Below are 22,093 nucleotides of genomic sequence, written 5' to 3' on the forward strand. Positions count from 1 at the left end.
CTGTATAATCAATATAATGTGATCACAGCCCAGTGTGAGTCACGGTTAAACCAGGCCAAGGTTGGTCCATCGTTTGTGATCCCTTATACTGTGGAGCTGAAGAAGCAGCAGTAGGTTTGTTTGTGAGGATTTCCTGAGTAGTGAGGCATGGTTTGATTAGAGGATTCTTTCATAGAAGAGGAGGTAGGCTTGGCAACTCTGGACTTTGCACTCGCTCACAGGCTGGACGCTTGTGTCACTGATATGGAACCAAGATCCTCTAGGTGGCTGTGCATCTCCTGGAAGCAAGTAATGAGTTAGCGGTGATACTTAAAATATTAGGACCAAGTTATTATTTTATTGATTGTCATGTCCAAGCACACCTACCTTCTGCTGCATGTCCGTTGGATGAAGATTTGGGGCACTCGGGTCGCACTTTCACATAGGCTGTGTAATGGCCTGACCTCATTGTTCCACTGTGTTCTACGATACCATACAAACTGTACAAAATCTGAGTTTCTCCCTCTGTCACGTTCTGTTTGGAAACAACTTTTTGTTAGTGCTAAAACTATAATAAAACAATGTCACATTTATCATCATGATAATTAAAAGGAAAATTCTGCACTTTTGATGTGGCTGTCCAATCTGTATTGAAGGTGAACGTAGTCAATTAACGCAATGAATTCTTCAGTGCATGCCATGTTACTCAAGAATGCAGCGTTCTCCTGCTCATGGAGCTGTGCCAGCAGGGCCTACATGTACCAGGATGAACTGCATGCAAGGTTCTAATGCCCTTCTTCCACCCCTTCTACCATGTATTACCACATTAGCCTATAACTATCACTTCGGTGGCTGATACAATGCATTAGGTGACAAAAATATTAATCAAGCACACCATATGAATATCCAGAGGGGAGACTAGAAATTGAAGCTGAAACAGCCTGCAATTCAGCATGAGAGCTCAGCTTTCTGGGTCAATATAGCACACACTGAGGAATTGATTCCTTCAGTTGACTACATTTACCATCAACACTGGCTGGACATCCACAAGAAAAGTGCTGAATTTTCCCTCCAATAACAGCTGTTAATCCCTGTACTTACCTTGCATTTAATCCCACAAAAAGGAGCTAGATCCAGTATAAGGGGAAATTGGACATGTCTGTTCACCTTACAAATACTGTATCCATTCTAGAGGAAAACAACAAGTGATCTCATTAAAATTCCATAAAAGGAAAAAAACAAAAAAACAAAACTGTTCATAACAACAATGTGCTGTGATCTTTAAATAGCTGGTTGACAGCTGTGTGAATAAAAAGAGCTTGGCTGACAGTCAGCTATTTTTTCCAGCTGTGTTACCTGTTGAAATCTCTTTAGATGTAGGGTAAGCACTGGTGGGGGAGAGGAGATCAACATTTGCTTCAAGGCATCAGTGTAGATATTCTTCTTGGATTCTAAACAAAGCACAAATATAAAAACGATGAACTTAATTGATCCCCAAATGGAAAAAAGAGGCACTTAGAGACAAAGAGGCAGCAAAACATGATAAAAAAAAGACAAAAGCTGCACATCTAATTGGCTTCTTGCCTTGTTAGAATTACTGGGTTTGTGATACGATAATGCCCAAAATCCACACAAGTTGAGTTTGTACAAGATCAAGAACAAAAGCATATCAACAATAGGTCAAACACGATTATGGAGAGGAATTCCACATACCTCCAGCTTTGTCTTTGTTTGGCTGCCGTTTAGTGCAGGTCACACAAAGCAGGCTGTTGTTCTGTGTGAGGGTTTCCACTTCCGTGAATTGAAAAAGGCATGACTGCACTGAACACTCTTGTTTCTCAGGGGCCGTCCTGGTGGCCAGAGTGTGGAAAGCCAGCTCTGGGTCCTGACTTACTACGGTGTACTCTTTAGCCTCCAGTGGCTCATCCTCAGTCTCCATGACTTGTTCCACAGCATCAGATTCATCTATGAAAGCATCATCCAGGGTTACTTTCTCCATTTCATGCACCAGCTGTGTGTCGTCTTCTCCTTCCTGCTCCATGTCAGATGTTTTGTCATCATCTATGATGCTGTCTTTCGAGTGCTGCTCCTCTGATAAGACAGTAAAATAGTTGCTGACCGATAACGTCGCTGATGAGTCACAGTCATTAACTGACTCCTCGTCCTCTTCTTTTTGCTTCTCATCCTGGACTTTATCAAGGTTCTCCTGGTGCTGTTCAGACACACTGATTTGTGTGGGATTTTCTTCACTCAGTGAGGCTTCTCCATGTGTTTCATTGTCAACATTTTCCCCATCCTTTGAGTCTGCATTAGGATCTGTCTGCTCACTCTCTGTGTGGCTCTGAGATGTGAGACTGTCCAAAGTGACTCTGCCATCGAGCTTCTGCTGCCTCTTTTGATGCTGTAGGCCAAGACAAGGAAATTATTTAATTTATTCTGTGCAATGATTGAACACCTATCTACAAAAATTATGAATCACAGCTAAATTTAAGACAATTCTGCTGTATACATTTAGTGAGGTACCTTTGCTTGCTTCTTTGCCTGCTTCTTTGCTTTCTTCTGCTGGTACTTGCTGCCAGGCACAGCGGCACCATCATCATTTCCGTTGGTCAAAGCAGGGCTGTTTCTGCCATCCTGGCTCGACGCACCGGTGTTCTGAACTACTTTTTTCTGGTTCTTCTTCCTGTATGCCTGTAAGATGTGGTCACAAGAGGGCACACGTGTAACACAAAAAGATTTACAAATAATTGGCCAAAAAAAAAAAACACTCATAAGAGATTTACCTCATCAGAAACAGGAAGGGAGAGATCCAAAAACATCTCTGTGACTACAGACACCTGTAAGTGCAAAGTGGAGGCCATTTAGTTCGACATTGCCATGACACTGTCTGGTTATCTTGAATATTTGTCAGCAGTACTTGCCGTTTTACACTGCTGACACATTACAGTGCTAGTCATTTCCCCACCAAAAACGTGGTCCACAAAGTTTTTTGGAAATCCATTTTTCTCGTACTCTGAAATTAGAATTTTATTGTCAGATGGCCACATTTAAGCACTGGATGTGCCAAAATTGCATACTATAGAAGGATACAATTCAACATTGTTCACTCAATTACTTACCTTTCACTGTTTTTTTCAGCTGCTCTCCATCTGTGCCTTTTCTAGATTTTTTCAATGCCTCCATCACCCCTGAGCTTACTCTCTGTAACGAACAAAATTTAAATGTAGATGATAAAAAAACTTTTTGATAAACCATAAGATAAGGCAAAAGCTCTTGACCTTTTATCTTGCACATATAAGATGCACAACACTTTCACAGAATCTCAATATTTTCAGCCTCTTAACACTCTGATAGTGTGTTAATAAAATCTCTGCTCTGTTTAAATTGACCCACCTATCAGAGAACCTTTTGGGAAAGAAAAATCTCTAAGGTCATTATATGAGAGAGAGAAAAAGCTTTTTAGCCGTGATTCTCTGCATTTCACATATAACGTGTCCTCAATTTGATTAAACATTGAGTCTGAATCACTTGGTATCAAGAGGCCTGAAATGAGAAACCTAAGTGCACACTGTAATACATGCTAGCTGGCCGTTCTGGTGTCAATACAATATAATAGCATGCAATATTAGCCACTTGGAGAGCTACAGTAACCATTTCAAGTGTAAATCTTTCAGCAATGTGATATACTATATAGAGAGATTCGGTTAAAACTTAATGCTTACTTTGATCTCCTCAGCTCGCATTCCATCCAGAAGATAGCGCAGCAGCTCCTGACTATCTTGTTGCTGAAATCCTTTGAACCTGGCAGCCCTGCACAAAGGAGACAAGACAATAAAATATGCTTAATGCTGTGATGCTATGAAGCACATTTTAAGCATGTGTTAAGACTGAGTTCAGCCTGAACTTGTAGGCGCTCTCACTTTTTACAAACTTGTGTAAACAACTCCCGCGGTGTTACCACACCCTTCTTAGATTGCTGGATCTCATTCAGTAGTTGACACATCGCCAAAGTCAGAGATCCAGGCTGGTCCAGCTGCACTCCGATAGGTTCCTGCAATCGTAATAAAAACAAGTAATGAGCAGTGTATTTTAGGTAAGATGGATGTACCATTTTTACAGTTAAAAGCAGCTATAGCAACCCACCAGATCAGAGGAGGCAACAGGGTTAATGTTAAGATGGATTTTCTCTTCTGTCACTTTGTTGAGAGTCTGTCTTAAGAGCTGTGTTTGAGAGAGATTCTGGAAAGGACAATGACAGCAGTTAAAAACAACTGGAAGTTTTAGAACATCAGTCATTGTAACTCAAGACTAAAATCCTATGAAGCACAATCTTACCTGAATGACTGCATTAAAGAAACACGTGTTTCCCAGATTACTAAGCCCCTTCACTGAAACGCCACCACTGTCTTCAGATGTGCCAGACTTTTGTGGCTTCCCAATGCTCTCTTTCTTGACATTTTTCTTTTGGTGCTCTTTGGTCTCTTTGTTCTCCTTGTCCTCACTTTCCTCTGGTTTTATAGGCTCCGTTTTCTGCTCAGCTTCCAACAAGCTGTCATCCTCCTTCACTCCTAAATAACAGAACATGGTTATAGAGATGTGAAATTCCAAGACTACAATTTAACAACAAAAAAAACATTACACAGTGATGCTAAACTTTCCAATGAGACCTACTTTTCTGCTGTCTCTTTACGGGTTCTGCAGAGGTTTGTTTTTGTAGGTTGGTCACAAGTTGAGCCAAATGGCCGGTTCTGGAGTACTGGACTTCATCATCACATATGTAACACCTGGAGGTTTGGCAACACAAGAAAAAAAAACATATTGCTCACTTCAAACACAACTTATGCCACTGTGATTAACACATCGCAGCAAAACACTCACCACACACTCCAGTTATCCAAACTGATCACCAGGCAATGTGGATCCGATCGTGGAGTCTCGTAATGTTTGATAGCATGTTGGTTCTCAGAGTTTCGTCCACATCCCTGGTAGAAAAGATGCATTAGATCTTTCAGCAAAATGTCACTTCGTACATTGTCAAAATCTGTATGACAGATCGGTTGCATAGACTCACTCTATGGCCGCATTTCAAGCACATCCATACGGCTGCAGTTTCTTGTGCCTCTTCAGACTCCTGTTGCATGGTGGTGCTGATATTTGCTTTATTTTCTTCATTCTTACAATCCTGGCAGCTCGTCCAATCAGAATTCCCAGAGAGTTTCTTTAGAAGTGTTTGGTCTGCCCCCTTCTTAATATGTCTGCAGGATGGACCTATAAAGATAAGACACTCAAAATGAAACACAAGGTAGGAAAGTCACCCCAGGCCTTCCACAGGTTGTCATATGCAATGATGATGATGATGATACATCTTTTACCTGCCAGGTCAATGTCCTCTTCCTCTCTGGATCTCTTCTCTTTACCTTTTTTCTTTCCCATTTTAACCTAAGGTTAAACAGAACTGGAGATGAATGGAGTCACAGCAGTAATCTGAAGTACCGTTAGCTTTGGCGAGTGGCTAAATTACACTATAATGCTGCTTAACACAATTTAGTGCCACTGCATTCAGTGCCTGAAGCAAACAACAAGTAATGTAACATTTAACCCCATCACCATCCGCGTGGTCCAGTCAACTTACTGTCACAAACGGAGTCTGTAATAAACCTTCAGTTTTCAGTTTCGTTTACTTTCCGAACATAACGTTAGCTTGGTTCACTTTGTTTTTAATCGCAGCCATATAAAATTCAATACTTCAGATTAGAAAATGGTCCTATAAAGTTTCAAATTCTTAAAAAAAAAAAACACTGCGCTGATTTGGCAGAAAAATCCCAGCTGACACATGCAGACAACAGAGGAACAAAATGTGGAGGTGTCGCTGTTTCTGCTGCTCGGTACGTGTGTTTCCTGTGTACGTCGCTTAAAAGAGTCCGAGTGGAAACAAAGCTCGATGACTAGCTTCGGTACAGAACTAGCAGTACTATCACTGCAGACGTACCTAACTAGCCTGTTGGTTCAGCTCATTCTTTATATGTAATTGAATTATATTTTATTAAAGTCTGACAAGACTTAAAGCGAGTTATATTTTAGTCGTTGGTAAACATGTCACTTGTTAGCCGAGTTATGTTAAAGAGTGACATGTGGCGTAACGTTAACTTAAAGCGACAACTTCTTTAAAAGTGGAGACAGAAAGCTGCCTAAAAGCAGCGGTTATTTATATGAAATAGTAGTGAAAATCGTTTGCCTCTATCAGCATGTCTTACTTGGAGTGGGCAGAGGCTCAGCTCGCAGAGATAGAGCTGCTGACCAGCATGTTTCCCACCCAGGAGGAGCTGGAGATGACAGACCAGCTGGCTCTCGCTGAGCTCAGGGACTATGTGGAGTGTTCAGACTCAACAGACAGTCCTCCGCCTTCCAGACCTCAGTTTCTCATCAAACACAAGCTGGACACTGCAAGCATGGAGAGGGTAACCGAACCGGCTGTTCTGTCATAGTACGGCATTGTGATTTAAAGGCGTTCTAAAACAATAATTTTCTTTTTTTTCTTCTAATTTTGTTACTCCACTCAGACGGATGTCATTCTGTCCTGTGCTTATCCATCCGAATATCCCAGCGTGTTACCAGAGATAACAGTCCGGTAAGCCTCTGTCAACTTTTGATGTGTATTTTCACACATGCATATCAAGAACCAATTACTTACTTTATAATAACTACATATTGTGCACATAATTGATAATTTGGAAAACGGAGTATTGCAAATCAGCAACACAATATGTTCATATAATGTAATATTAATTAATAATTTAATTTGTTTATATTTTATTTTACTTTTTCCTATTTCGCACCCTGTTCGTGGAATAACCTCCAGAGCCCACTACAGCTTTGTGTGTGTGTTTTTTTTTTGTTTTTGTTTTTTTTTAAATAGAGCTTTGAACTCTCCCTGGGAGAAAAAAAAGAGTGCAATCGTTATTACCAGGCTTTGTATTATGTATCCGTAGTCCCTTGTCTGCTTTTGACATGCTTTTATAGATTTTTCAACTTTGTAATGATGTGCTATTTAGGCTAGATCTCCTTTGAGAAGGAGATTTTAATCTGAACATAATCACAACATAACCAAAGACTTTCCTAAAGTTAGCTAGATAGCAAAATTTCAGCAGCAGTCTCTGGGCAGGCAAATCCACAAATAATTATGGAATTGAATGTTTGAATTCAGACAGGGGTACAATTTGATTTCAAGTGGGCCAGACCAGTAAAACCATTGCATAATAACCTATAAATAACAATGCTTCCAAATTCCCTTTGCCCCTGTTGAGTATAAAAAAGTAACACAATCTGAAAACATTCACAGGGTTAAGGTTTACAAAACAGGTGATTAACAGCCTGAGATGTCTAAGGTAAATAAAAAGTGCAATTTGAATAATATAAATAAGGAAAAGCTGTGCATTTTATTGGATAATAGAAATTAATGACTTCTCTGCAATTTTCACACCTCTCAATATCATCCAGCGGGCCTGATTGGACCCTTTGACGGACTGATTTTGGCCCGATCCCCATATGTTTGACACCCCTGCTATAGACTGTATATAAACATTAACTGTATATACATTCATTGAGACTGATCTGTGTTGTATTTGCAGGATTTTCAACAGCAACAAAAAAGTCTTAGATTTAGTCAGAACTGAAATGTCAGATCTCTTGCAATCTGACAGTTTTAGTTCTGTAACATCTTCATAACACAACAAACATTAATACCTCAAGCATGCACATTTCAATTTTGCGATTCTGTCAGGAAATGTTTTTATTCTACAGTGGGATGCAGCAGCCTGAACTGTGAAGAGTCGCAAAACAAAGCGAAGGACAACACTGTAATTGATGTGCTCTAATGTGACAATGAAATCATTAAAAATTACATAGATGAGCAACAGACTAACGATGATGAAAATGAGTTACATCAATGTGGCGGAAAGTAAGAGGTTATTTTCTACTTTAATTGCTTTGTTTGAAGTTAAGAAATCTGCATCATTGAATACAACATACAATGTCTGTTAATGAGGAGTGGGAATCAGAGCTTGTGTGGGAAGATCTCTCTCATGAAAAAAAAAACAACTATTGAATAACTACTGTACAATATTTGCACAAAACCTATTGGTTCCACTACTTGATTGTTATTGAGATGTGAAGCAAACTAGTAGTGATTTGTTTAGTAATTTCAGTAGTAATGAGTAGGATTTTGGGACTGTGCCTACTGATGATTACTACATAATGCCTCTTTAAGTCACTGCATGATTATTACTTAATTACTTCTGTCTCAACATTAGCTTTTGGGAAATGACTACATAAAAAAATACTCATTCCTTCACATTTATTATTGAATTACTACACAGTGCCTGCACTTTTACTGTAGTATTCCTTCACAATCTAGTGATTCAGTAGTACTTTTTAATGAGGGATATTTTACTTTTTTTTTTATTTATTCATTTAACCTTTATTCACTTCTCAGGAATACATTCACCCTGAGGAACATGACGTGTAATCCAGTCCTGAGAATGGGTTTGATAAGGTCCTATCTTGGGGTCTAATAGTGAAGTAATACAAATTGGTAATTTGTTTAGGAGTGCTTTGTAAATAAACATATACCAATGGGCCAGTAAACTTTTTCATAGAGAGTACAATGATGGGTACACCAGTAAAATAGCTAATAGCAGAATGAATAACATCTATGGCCTTCAGGGTAATATCTGCACCATGTCTATATATTGCATCACCAGGCTGAAATAAAGTAATACAAATTCAACATGCCTCCCTTTTCCTTAAATATGGAAAAGCAGGTTGTATTCCTATAAAGAATATATACTGACTTTAACATTTACATATGTTTAGTTTATGGGTTATCCTCCTGTCGACTTTATTTAGCGGCCAGTATCTGATGCAAACCAAAAAAGTCAAATTTTCTTAATAAGGAGGAGTACAACTAATCTAGCAAGCAAGTAAATCTAGAGATCTAGTAGTGAAGAGATTATATGCATCATAAATAAATAAAACACCTTGTAATATGCTTACACAAAATATTGTATTAGAATAGTCCTTCATATTGAATAGTAAGTCTATTAACCTCCTGGAAATTTGTTGGGGCTATTTTGTGCTATGTTGTAGTGCAAATAAGCTTCTTCATGTTTTCCATTAGAACTTTTTGCTCCCAAGGATGGAAACTTCCAGTTCTAAAGGCCTTGAATCTTCTCTGAATCCTTCTCACAGCATGTTTTATTCGTGCCCTAGGTGTGCCGGTCTCAGCAGGGCCCAGCAGACACAGCTCCACACAGATCTCAACACATACCTCATGGAAAACTGCCAGGGGGAAGTGTGTGTACTCTCTGCTGTGGACTGGGTGAAAGACAACCTGCAGCTCTTCATTAATAAGAGCTTATCAGCAGCACCGGCTCCTAAGAAAGAGTCTACCTCTCCACGTCCACAGGAGGTATTCAGCCGACTGTGGATTTACAGTCACCACATCTACAACAAGGTGAAGAGGAAGAACATCTTGGAGTGGTCGAAAGAGCTGGGCCTGTCGGGATTCAGCATGCCTGGGAAGCCTGGCATTGTGTGTGTGGAGGGTCCTCAGTCTGCCTGCGAGGAGTTCTGGTCCAGGTATCTTGAGTGTTGTTATTTTTAGCAGCTGATGTCACAGCCAGAAGCCTGCTGAGGTGCCAGGTTTATTATTTTCCAAACTTTTTCCCATTTCACAGAGTGAAGGTTCTGACATGGAAGAAGATCATGATTCGACATAGAGAGGATATTCCCCTTGATCGTCGGGGCGAGGACAGCGGGACTGTTAAAAGTATAGACTCCCTGCGCAAATTCACAGGCTTTGAAGAGGCAATGTTTGACCCTCATGGGAACAGAGGTAATCACATGGACCTTGGGCAGCTCTACCAGTTTTTAAATGAGAAAGGCTGTTGTGACGTCTTTCAGATGTATTTTGGAATTGAAGGGAGGTAGTGGTCTGACCGAGAGAGTAAATATATATCAGTATTTGACTGGTGCTTTGTCATTGAAGTCGTAGTTGACTTAAAAATCGAAATGTGTTCAATTAGGGCTGCACAGTAGCAATAATAAAAATATACAAATGTAATATCCAAATCGCAGAAGCTGCAATCTCTTGATGAAAGTAAAATGCGAGACAAAGCAGCATTATAACAGTGTGCTGCAGAGATGCCCTGACCTAAAAATCTTGTTCTCCAGATGTTTGTTTTAGGGCTGAAACTAATGATTATTTTAATTATTGATCAATCTGATGGTCATTTTCTCATTAATCAATTAGTTGTTTGATCCATAAATGTCAGAAAATGACCAAAAGCCCAAGGTGACGTCCTCAACCCTTTGTCCATAACCCAAAAATCTTCAGTTAACTGTCACAGAGGAGTAAAGAAACCAGAAAACGCTAAAATTTGAGAAGAAGAAAGCAGAATTTGGATACTTGGGGAAAAAAAAGACTCAAAATGACTGATTGATTATCCAGTTAGTTGGCAATTAATTTTATAGTTGATTAATAAATGTCACATCATCATGATTTTAATAGTTTTTAATAGTCTCATTGATTGTGAATCATATTGCAATAACAACGCCTGTCAACATGTTTTTTTTTTACCATATCATGCAGCCTTACATTCAATACTATTTAAGCCTTTTTTTGTTTCATATGCAAGCACACAAATGGATTGTGCTCATATGGTCACATGCCTGCTAAACTGAAATAAATGAACCACTTTCTTACGGTTGTTGCGCAGCTGTTACACCTGGGACCTCATTGGGATAAAAGGCAGAAAAAACATTTCAGCAATTTGAGAAACAGAGTTCTCAGTCTTTTTTTTAGCTAATAGGCATATGTTTCAAGAAGAAGCATTAAAACCATGTTTTTCTGAGAGTTTTCTCAAGGACCTCAGTTATATTTGCAATTTTAATACTCCACCGCATGTGCCGCAGATCACACCTTGCCCTAGGTGTTTCTTTCCTCAAATGGCACTGCTGTGTATTACTGCCAGGCTATTATAGGATTTTCAGGTCTGATACCACATTAATAATTGGACAACATAGTCAACAATATGCCAGATATCTGTTTATGAAATCTGTTGATTTTATTCTCATGAATTATAGATAACACAACCGAGAAAAGTCTCCCTGCAATTTTCTTTGAATGATTAGTTGTTAGATAAATTGTGCATAATTGTGGATTACACTTTGGCAATTAAAACGCAGGATTTAGAACATGAACCACATTTTTAACCCCCCCCCCTTCAAGACGCTCCTCATGGTCTTCTATATATTTTATAAGTGATTTTATAAGGATTATATACTCCTTACACACACAAAACACTCATGCTGTGTCTTTGAACGTCTATTATCAGCTCGTACCATTTCACAGTGTACTTTAGATATTCTGATGCTGAGAATTATCTCCTCAGAGGAGTTTGAACCCTGAGTGAGCATTTCGGAGTTCAGACTTGGTAAAAAATTAACTGATGAAATGAAGTGAAATCATGACTGTGGTGTTAGAACTGGTGATGACCTGATGAAGTACAGCTCAGCACAGACTTACATGATGAAAGGAAATCACAAGGACTCTCAACTTCAAGATGAAGCCAAAGACAAATGTTCAGTAGTTACAGGCACTGGAGTGCATTTACTTGAAAACGTGCTTGGTTTATATTGCCCAGCAGATGGCAGCATTATATAATCAAAATAGGAAAATATTACATCCTTAGATGAAACCTGTTATTACTGGATGTTAACATGTTTAAACCTAATTCATAACCTGGACCCCCAAAGAGCTGTATTAAATGCAGTAAAAGATATTATTAAATGAATATTATGTTTTTGTGAAAATATTAACAGTCATGAATTAACCATTCAGATTGAAATTGTTCTAGTAATTTTATGAGGTAAAAAGACTGTATCTCTGGCCTTGTGTTTTTCATAAAAGCAAGGCTTTCTTTGTAAAAGCTCTAAAATAGCCCACAGTCCTCTATGTTTTCAGATTTGTGCATCTTTTTTAAATGAATTATTTAGCTGTTTCTAAAGCACGTATCGAACTGACCGATGGGAGATCTTGGTCAGCTGGTGGTCCTGGAGCCGGCTCCGTCCTTTTTTCTGCTCCTCCTTCTTGCTTTGTCCTCAGAAACCGAATATTCACTCACTCGAGTCAGACTTGTAACGTGCCTCTTCAGAGGACTCATCAGAGGAATCTGTCTGTTTGTTTATCGAGGAGAGCTCGACTCCCAGGTGCATCCACAGCTCTAGCGCGTCCCCCAGGACTTGATACTCTAAATCAGGATGAGCAACTTCTTCCTCTTCCTCATCCTGCATTTCTGGGTCTAATATCCCTTTTTTCAGTTAGCATTTCTACAGTAAGAAGAAGCTGAATGACTCACTCGATGCCTTCAACAGAACAGTCCTGTATGGCTATGACTAAACCAGAGGTTCTTATTTTTTCTCAACCAAGGTGTCGTTACAAGATAGGAAATACACTGGGGACTCCATCATATATATCCTTTGGAATAATTTGACATAGCCTATTTTTTTATACTTTGTTAAGTGAAATATCAATACAAGAGGAATGTATTGGAAAGATATTAGACATGCTAATACAGAATCCCAGAATACACATACATCAAGAGAGAGTGCTTCATTTTTAGTGTTTACTTAAAATACATGTGGATTCTGGCTGACTTAGATAATAGACAATGAAAAAATAAACAACAGAAGATATAAAGCCCTAACAAAAAACATAAAAAGAATAATTTTAAGCCTAGTCTGGGACCTGAATATTGTTTATGGAAATTATAAAAGTTTGTGTCAGTTAGTTAACCCACTGCAGATAATATTTCTGGCTCTCAGCTTTACACAGATGCATCAGTGAAGCAGAACATCCAGTCAATATTTCAAGGAATACATCAAACGCAAGCAAAAAGGTTGTAAAGCAACACCTTAACATACAAATTAATCAATATTTATTAGTCAATATTTGGATATATGCCTTACTAGATTAAAAATGTCAATCAGTATTTCTGCTGTAATACTGCTGAGCATCTCTGTGCTCATCTGTGTTGAGTTTGGATTAACTTGACATCAGTCGATATGTCATCAGATGAGCTGACATGAACCATGATGAATGCCTGTTTTTTTTAAATATAAATATCATCCGCCATGATTTAATGTAATGATTTACACCCTTTCATGATACCTTTGATAAAGCAGTGATCAATGGAGTATGAATTGTCAACGTTTGTAAGGAATCAGTTGTAAAGGTTCTTTCAATAAAGGATTTTACTCCATCATACCTTTAATTTGTTTCTAGTGAGTCTCTTCACGCCTTCACTGCCAGAACTATACAGTAACAGTGGACAGACAGATCAGCAGACTATACATCTTAAAGATTGACGTTAAAATGCTTAAGTGCTAATTCAAAGGAAATGTGTTGAGGAATGTTTGACTTACGGCACACTAGAAAACCTTTTAGTGCTCTTTTGCTTACTGTTGCACGCTGTGAATGTCGTCTTCTTCTTCCTCTGTTCTTTGGGTAAGTGAACTGATGAGAGGCACTTGTGATGTTCCAGTGTATGATAGTGACATTGCCAAAAACGGCTGCAGTTCTAACTAAAGCCATGATGAATTTGTACCTTGAGGTGTGACTATGAATAGCAAAGAAGAAAATGGCAACATACCTTAGTCATAGTCAGCCACCTGCTCCTTCCACCGCAGATTCATCCACCAGCCAGATGTAAAAATAGTAAACATGTTGTTTCTACTAGTGATATGCTGATCAATGGAGCAGTGTTATTGACCTGCGTTGCAGCTATAGCACTAGTGCAGGTCATTAACACCACCTCTGGTTGTATTGAACAGAGGGTCAATAACAGCATAACAGGTCAAGTGTAGACTGCTTCTTAGCGGCTATATTATCCTCTGTAGCTGCTGTATTCTTCATCCTTCCTTACTTAATGATAAATAAAGAGTGCAGTCCATAGGAGGCAGGACAAAGGTAGATTTTTATGCAACAATGAGGTTAAAGAGGAAACGTGCAGCTTTAATAGACCTTTTTTCACAACAGCCATACTGCTGTGAGATAGTAGGGTAAGCACAGGTATTACCAATGATACTAATTAAGGTCCTGTTCTATTTAGTGTAGCAGAGCCTTTCCACTGAGCAATCATGCACAGCAGCACCCTGACTCTTTTTAACCTGAATGGAACAGGATCTTAAAGTAAAGTATCATTGGCAACACCTGTGTTTACCCCTCTAGTTAACACCAAAATGGCTGCCGCGAGAAAGGTCGGTTTGACGGTGTTAACATCAGCATCACATGAACTGAATGGATGAATTGTATAGGGACCAAAAGGTACAAGGCAATTAAAATAAACTTTAAACTGATATGTGTATATTCAGTCGCAGATTCTTTTGATCTTAAAAGTATGTGCATATCAAATTGTGGGGTGATTTTGTAGAAATGGGCTGGGAAATTAAACAAAGTAAAAAATATCACGTTTTAAAAAGTTGTACAAAGAAATTCTACTTACAAGGTACAGAGATGAGGAAGGGGAATGTAAAGCATGTTGATGGTGATACCGTTGTTAGTGGTTTTCTTCTCTCTTTCACAGTCTTGATTATGGAGTGTTGTTGACCAGTGGGTGTACGTAGTGGTTAAGTCATGGGGATTGATGCTGGGGAGGAGAGTGGGTTTATGTGATTGATTGATTGATTATTGAAGGATTAGTATAGAATAGGGGTAGGACTAGACAAGCATGAGTCTTACTCCTTTTGGACATGAAATGTTTTTTTATGTTGGTCACTGAAAGTCTGTTGATGATAAATTTATCTAGTGTTGCTTGTTTTTTCTAAATACTTTATTTCAAATAAATCAAATCAAAATTGGGTAACTATGCATTAAAAGATCTCTCGCATTGGTTTAAAGCAGAGGTGAACTACCTCATCTAAAATAAAGACTATTTCCACTGGAAAAATCAATACACATTTACTGAAACATTAACATGGGAAGAGACTTTTTTTTTTTAGGTCTTATTAATCAGGCTCATCATGTGACCAAGATCTTACCATGATCATGACACAATTTCCTTTGGTAAAACCCTGAAAAGATGAGTTCTACCGTGTATGTCGGACACAGATGATAAGACTTGTAAGGGAGGGAACGAGCTGAATCATTATGTCCTTTTGTTTCAGAACCAAAACAAACTGCCACTGTCCTTCAACTCGCAGACTGCCCTTCATGGCTACACTAATAGATTTATAGAAGTATACAGAGGCCACTTTATGTGCGATGATTATCTTGCCTACCTGAACACTGAGGTTTTTGTCAATGAGATGGCTTAGCAGATCAAGGTTCTGCTCAGAGTATCTGAAAATCTCTGGGGTGCTTCCCTGTTTCCTCTGACCAGGGGCCTCTGCGATTTTAACATCATTATCACAAAACTGCAGGGACAAGGTGGTGCAGGAGGTGAAGGTTGGGGCAGTGCTGATGCTCATTTCCTTCCACTTACCTGCCTCACAGCGTTTCACTGCTCTGTGACACATTAATATTATTACATGAAATGAAAGCGGGGGAACGAGGCCGTACCTAAATGACTTTTTAGGTATTGTTGGTGAGACCGCTGCATATTTTTTTAATCTCTGCTGTTGACTCACTGGGGTGATGCTGAGGAGCTGAAACATGAAAGGACCCAGGGAGGAAAAAAGCACATCAGCTTCTGAATCAATCAACTTTGCTGTTGGAGTCTTCTACACACTGACAACATTTCTGGGATCTCATGGTTTTCATCACGAAGCTCATCACCCGTATTGACTTTTCACAGATGTATTCACACCCCATGTTTGATGCAATGAATTATCGATCAAACCCCAAACATGTAGCCTTGATTTAATGAGCCATGCAGGCTATACAGTACATAAAAATACTATACATTTTTGGAATATTTCTTCCTCCCTGATTCACGTTGCTTTTTTATGAGGAACGGCGGCTGTAGATGCTGTGAAAAAAAGTTCCCACTGTGCTGATTTTGAATTTTTTGTTGCTTGTTGTTTGCCCTACTTGATGCTACAGCATGTGGAAAACACTTTACTTTAAGTACTCCTATTTATCATTTGTAAGCAGTATGCAACATTTAATAATGTGTCTAACACTTTATAACATAGTAGTAAGCAGATAAAAGTCTATATTAATGTATGTATCAAAAATTCTAACTACCTTTGTTGACATTTATATGTGGCGGCTGCTTTATAAACAGACAATTGATGACAAATATTAAAACAAAGCTGCAAGCCGTATTAAACTGGCCCTCGCACCACTACACATGTCAAGCGGCTGACATGGCTCTGAATTTTCCTGTGTCCACTATGTGGCGCTAGAGAATGCCCACAAATTATTTGTTATATTACAGCATATTACATGTAGACCAGACCATTTAACATAAATCAAATGAGGATTGTCACACTTACTTCCTGTTGCCAGTAGGTGGCGCAATGATTATGACTCCTAGTTAGCAGGCAGATGTCTTCAGGCCAGGACTCTTATCCAACATGAGAAATCTGTGGCAGATTGGACAGTGTATAGCCTACTGAACATATAACAACTTCCTGTTTCATGGCAAAGCAGAGATATTCGTCGTGCTGCCAGGGCAACTGATGACAGTCCTCACAATAAAGCATCATCAAGTTCTTAAAGTCACATTTGAGCCGGATCAGGTCTAAAACGTGTAAATTCCTGTTGCCAGTAGGTGGCACTATGACTGTGGCTGAATAGTGTCATAGATGTCTTCAGGCCGAGACTCTGGAGTTACAAAAACTCAGATTTTGGAGGAGTTAATTAAATTCGACACCTGGAAATGGCAAAAAAGGCACAAGAACTGCACACTGAATTCAAAATGGCCCTGGGAGGCTTTTTGTACATCTTGACATGATACATGTGATTACCGATTTCCTTACATTTAGGTAAAATTTGCAGCTTGTAGGGAGCGCCGTTGAGGTGTTTTGCCACACTCAATACACACAACTCATAAAATATATAATTTTTCACTGCTTCTGTTGTGTGTGTCAAGTTTCCAGAGTTTTCTGGCATCTTTAGGTCCTTAAAATGTGACTAATTTCAGTTAAAAATAATTACTTGTAACACAGTAGGATCCTTGCACTGGTCGGTGCTTGGGACCTAAATATGTTTGTAATGATATAAAACTCATAGGAGAAGTTAGAACAGCATTAATTTAATGCTTAAAATACCCTTATATCTGCTTACAAATACATACATTATAGGTTTGTTATAAACCCCTTATTACATGTTTGCATACTGCTTATAAATACTAAATAGGAGAACCTAGAGTAAAGTCGTCCCACCATATTATCACCCCACTGTAGGCATACCACTGAAGATGCATAGTCAATTCAAGTTCTGTAGAATAAATAACTTGGCAGATGACTACAGAAATCATATCCCTGGTTCTTGAAGCCCGTTTTGGCAACTCTTTGTGAAAATCATTTTTACATTAAACTTCATTCACACATGATTTACTGGTATTTTTCTTTTTTTCATCATTTCAGACAATAACCCAATTCTGTATGTCTATTGAACTGGTGATGCATATAATTGAATTAGTTTTGAACGTCACAGTGAGGTATTTCAACACAGGGATTTCATCATGTCTCTATAGCTGGCACTCTTTCACACAGCCAAGCTCATATAAATAGTATTGTTTTGAATTACTTGAAGCCGCAAACACTGAACAGAAGGTTTTGAGAGTATTATGATGAGGAATTTCCAAACTTACGCTCAGAAATCTTCAAAGTCCTGGAAAAGATCCACGCCACCATGGCTTCATCTCACATTATTCTATATCTAAAGTCAACACTATTTTTTGTTCTTTGCGATTGCTGCAAATAAAAGAAATAATCCACAGTACACTGTACAGACTCCTTCTAGATAAGCATTAATCATACTATGTCTTTTTTATGTAGCACAGTTATACTCAACTCCTCCACAAGTTATTTTGGAGCATTATTTGTTCTGTGATATAATAAATGTGGTTCATTAATTGTATAATAAAATATCACCTCCTAATGCACAGCTTTTCACTTTATGTTTTTGAGATATTCTATAATGCCATGAAACATGCATACAAGCATATTAAAGTTGGCTGTTATGCATTAGTGCAGTGAACTGAATGTATGGGGAACATATTTATTTATATCCAACACTTGAAGTTCAGCATAGCACAACATTACTCCTCCTCACAGCATATCAGTCTGCTAATTCGATATGTGTTGCATTACCATTTCCAATTCACCCAAAGCAAACTCAATAATCAAAGCAATTAAAAACACAATCAGTTGTGTTTCCAAGTGCTGTGTGGAAACTTGGCCTGGCAGCTCTTTGGGATTCTGGACTTTCTCTCCTGGTGACCCCTCAAGGTGAACTCTTGTATGGCTGTCCATCCCATGAATACTAAATATGGCTGAATTAAACATTTTCTCTCTTCTCACTACTATTTAATCAGTTGTCTTACTGAGCTGTCTGTCTGGAGTAATCCCTGAGGCTCACCATCACACTGACTGGCATCATAAAGACGACTGGCACGCTGCTCTGGAAGTGTTCAAGCCCGAGCAATCCCACTGGTCCTTCCCCTCTTTTTGTATGCACTCTTTAACAGCTCCAACCCTATAAATCAAGAGGAGTTCTTTGTTATATGCTTGCAATGTGCTATGTCACCCCTTGACAAATTCTCAAGTATGATTTATATTTGCAAAGTGCTTTAATACAGATATAGATTTATTCTGGAGTTTACGAAGTGCTCGTCGGTGTAATCAGATCAGAGCAGATTTACTTTCTATGTGATTATTTCCTTCATTTCAAACATTTTCAGGAGAGAGCATCAGGCATACTGAAGTGTTTCTTCTGCATTTCTTTTGATGGATTTGTCAACACCAGCGCTGCTGGTTACATCACCTGACTGCTGGGGTCAATAAGTCCGCCAGATATTCATTATATGAGAAAGAGAAACTCAGCTGCATTTCTACATTCTTTACCAAAACATTGTGTATTTTCAATCAGCAGCAGTGCTGTCTGCTTAGAACCACTGTGTGTAGAAATAGAAAATGTCTGGCTTTAGCGACCTCTGTGATTACCCTCTACATCATGATTCAAACAACCTGGTTGATGCTGTTCTTGTGCAACTTTGCCAACCTTAAAACAGCAAGGAGTTTTTGATGAGTTCAAGGAGTTATGAAACAGTCTCAGTTTAACACTGCTGCCCTTTATAGGACCTACATAAATTAACAGGATCATCCGCGAGATGAATGGCTATTAGGTGAAACGAGTCTTTACATTTTCCCTGGGAAAACATCAGCTGTACATTAGCCAGTTAAAAAGAAGCAGGATTTTTATTTAGATACTTAATTTTCAATGTTATATTTTTGTTATAACGGTGAAAACACTGCCACTTTTGTCCACGGGGACCCTTAAAATCAACAACATATGAAAGTTCTTTAGAAATCCCTACTTAAAATTGCATGCATCAGCAGGGACCCCGTCCCCCGTCCCCATCCCATACCTTCTTATTTGCTCATTATTTTGCTGTGCTCAGGATGTTTTACCAACTCAAAACATCGGTACAGTGGAAATTGATCACTCTGAGTTCATTTTTATCACAACCAATTGTTTTCTCTTCTACTATTTATTTTCCATGCACATCACCCGCTATTTGACATTTGTTTATTTATTGCACGAATATAAATGAAACACTTTACAATTTACTGAAATTTATTGACTGTTAATAATACAAAAAATACAATACAGCTATATTTAACACTTTTAAAATCATTGTACTATATACTGTACTATAATTGAATTACTGTAATGTGTACATAAAATATACCTTACTGTAGTTTTGCTGCTGCCTATCATTCGCGGCATGTTGTCATAAGGAGACTACGTTTTTTCATTGAGGATATTCCTCCTTTAATGAGAAACAAATTAGATAGTCATGAAAATCTTAATCGATAAACACAAGGTGAGCGTCTTTTGCAAGAGAAATAATTGTCTACATGTGAGATGTACATATGTGTGTGTGATTAGTATTGATGCAGTAGATAAAAGTACAGAGCGTGCAGCAGTGCATTGAGCTAAAGCATATGTTGTGTTACTGATGCTATTTTAAACCGCGGGCAATTAAACCTGATGGCGTCCTATGTCATTACTATACATACTGAAAAAACAGAAAAAGAGCCAGAGAGGAGAGAGGAGAACCTTGATGATAATGAGGCTGATGCCAACATGAGATGTCCACCCACATCCCAGACAGCTGGCATCCTGCAGGCACAGCAGTTTGTCAGAACCTTTTCAATACAGTGTTTACACATTAATATTCTGTTTGCATTGGACAGGGTTTGTTATTGGAAAAAGAAATTCCTATAATAGACTACATGGGAGAAAGAATGTTATGTTCATTCAATATGTTTTTTTTTTTTAATTCTTTAGATCCTATTCATTCATTCTTCAGATGCACAAATTCATGCAGACCTAAAGAGTAAATGATGTAATAGGAAGGATTAAATAATAGATGACCAACACGCTTCTAACAACAGTAGTAAAGCAATGGTTTCTGAATGCACATGTTTATGACAGCGAATATGAATATTTTAACTACAGTTTCCACAAACATGAAAACTCAAATTCTTCCAACAGCAGCTACATACAACACCTTGCTGCTGTATGATAATGAGCTAGAGACACATCATCTCTCCCAAAAATGGCGGCTTGTTATCCACTCATTAACTGGTTAATTACGCATTCAGCCGCTAGCATGTCTCCTCCATGTTCAACATGAAATTTCCTGTTTGAATATATATCATTTCCTGTGTTTCCATTAGACGTGCACATTAGCCGGAAAAGGCGAACCCCACAAGGACAAATGAAAACCAGCATTAAAAAAAAAAAAAGGTTATAGAACAACACCACTGGAAAAAGCAAAAAAGCAAATTATGTCTTATGCTAATTTCTAAGGATAAACCCTTTAATAAAAGTGCAGTGCTGTCTTTTCACTCTAAAGAAAAATTAATCTCTGTTATCAAACTAATGCTGAGATTTCCTATAGCTGTCATTTTATTGGAGGAACATCAGTCTCCCACTCACTAATATTCCAACTTTAATTAAGTCTCTGGTGAGTTCCTTGGAAGAATCTCAAGTGCTCAAATCCAAACAGATGGCACACTATTTATTGCATACCTTATGCCACAGGTACTAGCTTTTTTTCACCCCCCATAAGACTATCCAAGACAAGGCTTCCCTTTATCTACTCTCCTGGGCCTGCACAATTCAAGATTCAGCCAAACAATACAGAAAAGTTTGTGTTAATTAGATCTAAAAATACAATATAGAATAAATCAAATGGCAGACAGACATTCCCAGGGCAGACTATTTAAAGATGCACTGCGGAGAATGTGAGTCAGTGTGGATGAATGAGTTTAAAATACAGTGGGTAGCCCTGTTTCAATCATCAATCCACAGGCCTGCATGTGGCCTGTTTGGAACAGCGGAGCCGTCGCCTCACAAAGTGGAAGCCCTCATGCAGCAAACAAGGGAATTGTATCTGACTGTACACATTCATCTAGACTAATGGCATGGTGATGCATCCAGGGGGATACACAAGCTCATGTTCTTTGTTCCAGATCATTTGACTCCCTTCTAACTTCCACTCGCCCCTGTCACAAGTGGAAGTGTGAGTGATCTGTTTAATCTCATCAAATATGATTAGGCAAAACACATCTCAAGATAATATCCTGCAGTCCTCTGATTCAGCAGCGATACAGATGAGGCGTGAATGTAGCAGCTATGAGTCAAAAGGGGCTACAGAGGACTCAGCTGTGCTCCACCTATTTTAGCTTTACACCAAAATGAGCCGCACAGTACACCAATAAGACATAACAAGCTGTACTTTCTATCAAATTAGACAAATACTGGAAATAATATGTTCTTTATTAAACACTATTAGATCCTTTTTAGGTCTTTATTAGACTATTAGAAGGTAATTAGGGACACATTATAACAGAGCTGTAGTGTAAACTACAGTGT

General features: G+C 38.5%; 2 protein-coding genes across 2 annotated transcripts; one reads left to right on the forward strand and one right to left on the reverse strand.

The window, feature by feature from the left end:
• Positions 1 to 81: 81 nt before the first annotated feature.
• Positions 82 to 5,663, reverse strand: usp16 (ubiquitin specific peptidase 16). Its single transcript, XM_084717389.1, has 18 exons — positions 5,612 to 5,663; positions 5,352 to 5,418; positions 5,051 to 5,247; positions 4,858 to 4,961; positions 4,651 to 4,763; positions 4,315 to 4,547; positions 4,123 to 4,218; positions 3,900 to 4,030; positions 3,702 to 3,789; positions 3,099 to 3,180; positions 2,901 to 2,992; positions 2,763 to 2,816; positions 2,503 to 2,670; positions 1,693 to 2,380; positions 1,336 to 1,430; positions 1,081 to 1,167; positions 367 to 514; positions 82 to 278 (listed from the first exon to the last, which is right to left on the reverse strand). Exons 2-18 carry the CDS (start codon positions 5,410 to 5,412, stop codon positions 157 to 159), a joined length of 2,559 nt encoding a protein of 852 aa, XP_084573515.1. The 5' UTR covers positions 5,413 to 5,418; positions 5,612 to 5,663; the 3' UTR covers positions 82 to 156.
• A 411-nt stretch (positions 5,664 to 6,074) lies between these two features.
• On the forward strand, positions 6,075 to 9,999 carry rwdd2b (RWD domain containing 2B). The gene is made up of 4 exons (XM_084717388.1): positions 6,075 to 6,437; positions 6,540 to 6,607; positions 9,247 to 9,615; positions 9,714 to 9,999. The coding sequence occupies exons 1-4, from the start codon at positions 6,225 to 6,227 to the stop codon at positions 9,964 to 9,966; spliced, it is 903 nt and encodes a 300-aa protein (XP_084573514.1). The 5' UTR covers positions 6,075 to 6,224; the 3' UTR covers positions 9,967 to 9,999.
• Positions 10,000 to 22,093: the final 12,094 nt, after the last annotated feature.

This window comes from Lutjanus erythropterus, chromosome 4, assembly GCF_056507025.1.
Source record: "Lutjanus erythropterus isolate fLutEry1 chromosome 4, fLutEry1.hap2, whole genome shotgun sequence".
In the NCBI taxonomy this organism is placed as follows: Eukaryota; Metazoa; Chordata; class Actinopteri; order Lutjaniformes; family Lutjanidae; genus Lutjanus; species Lutjanus erythropterus.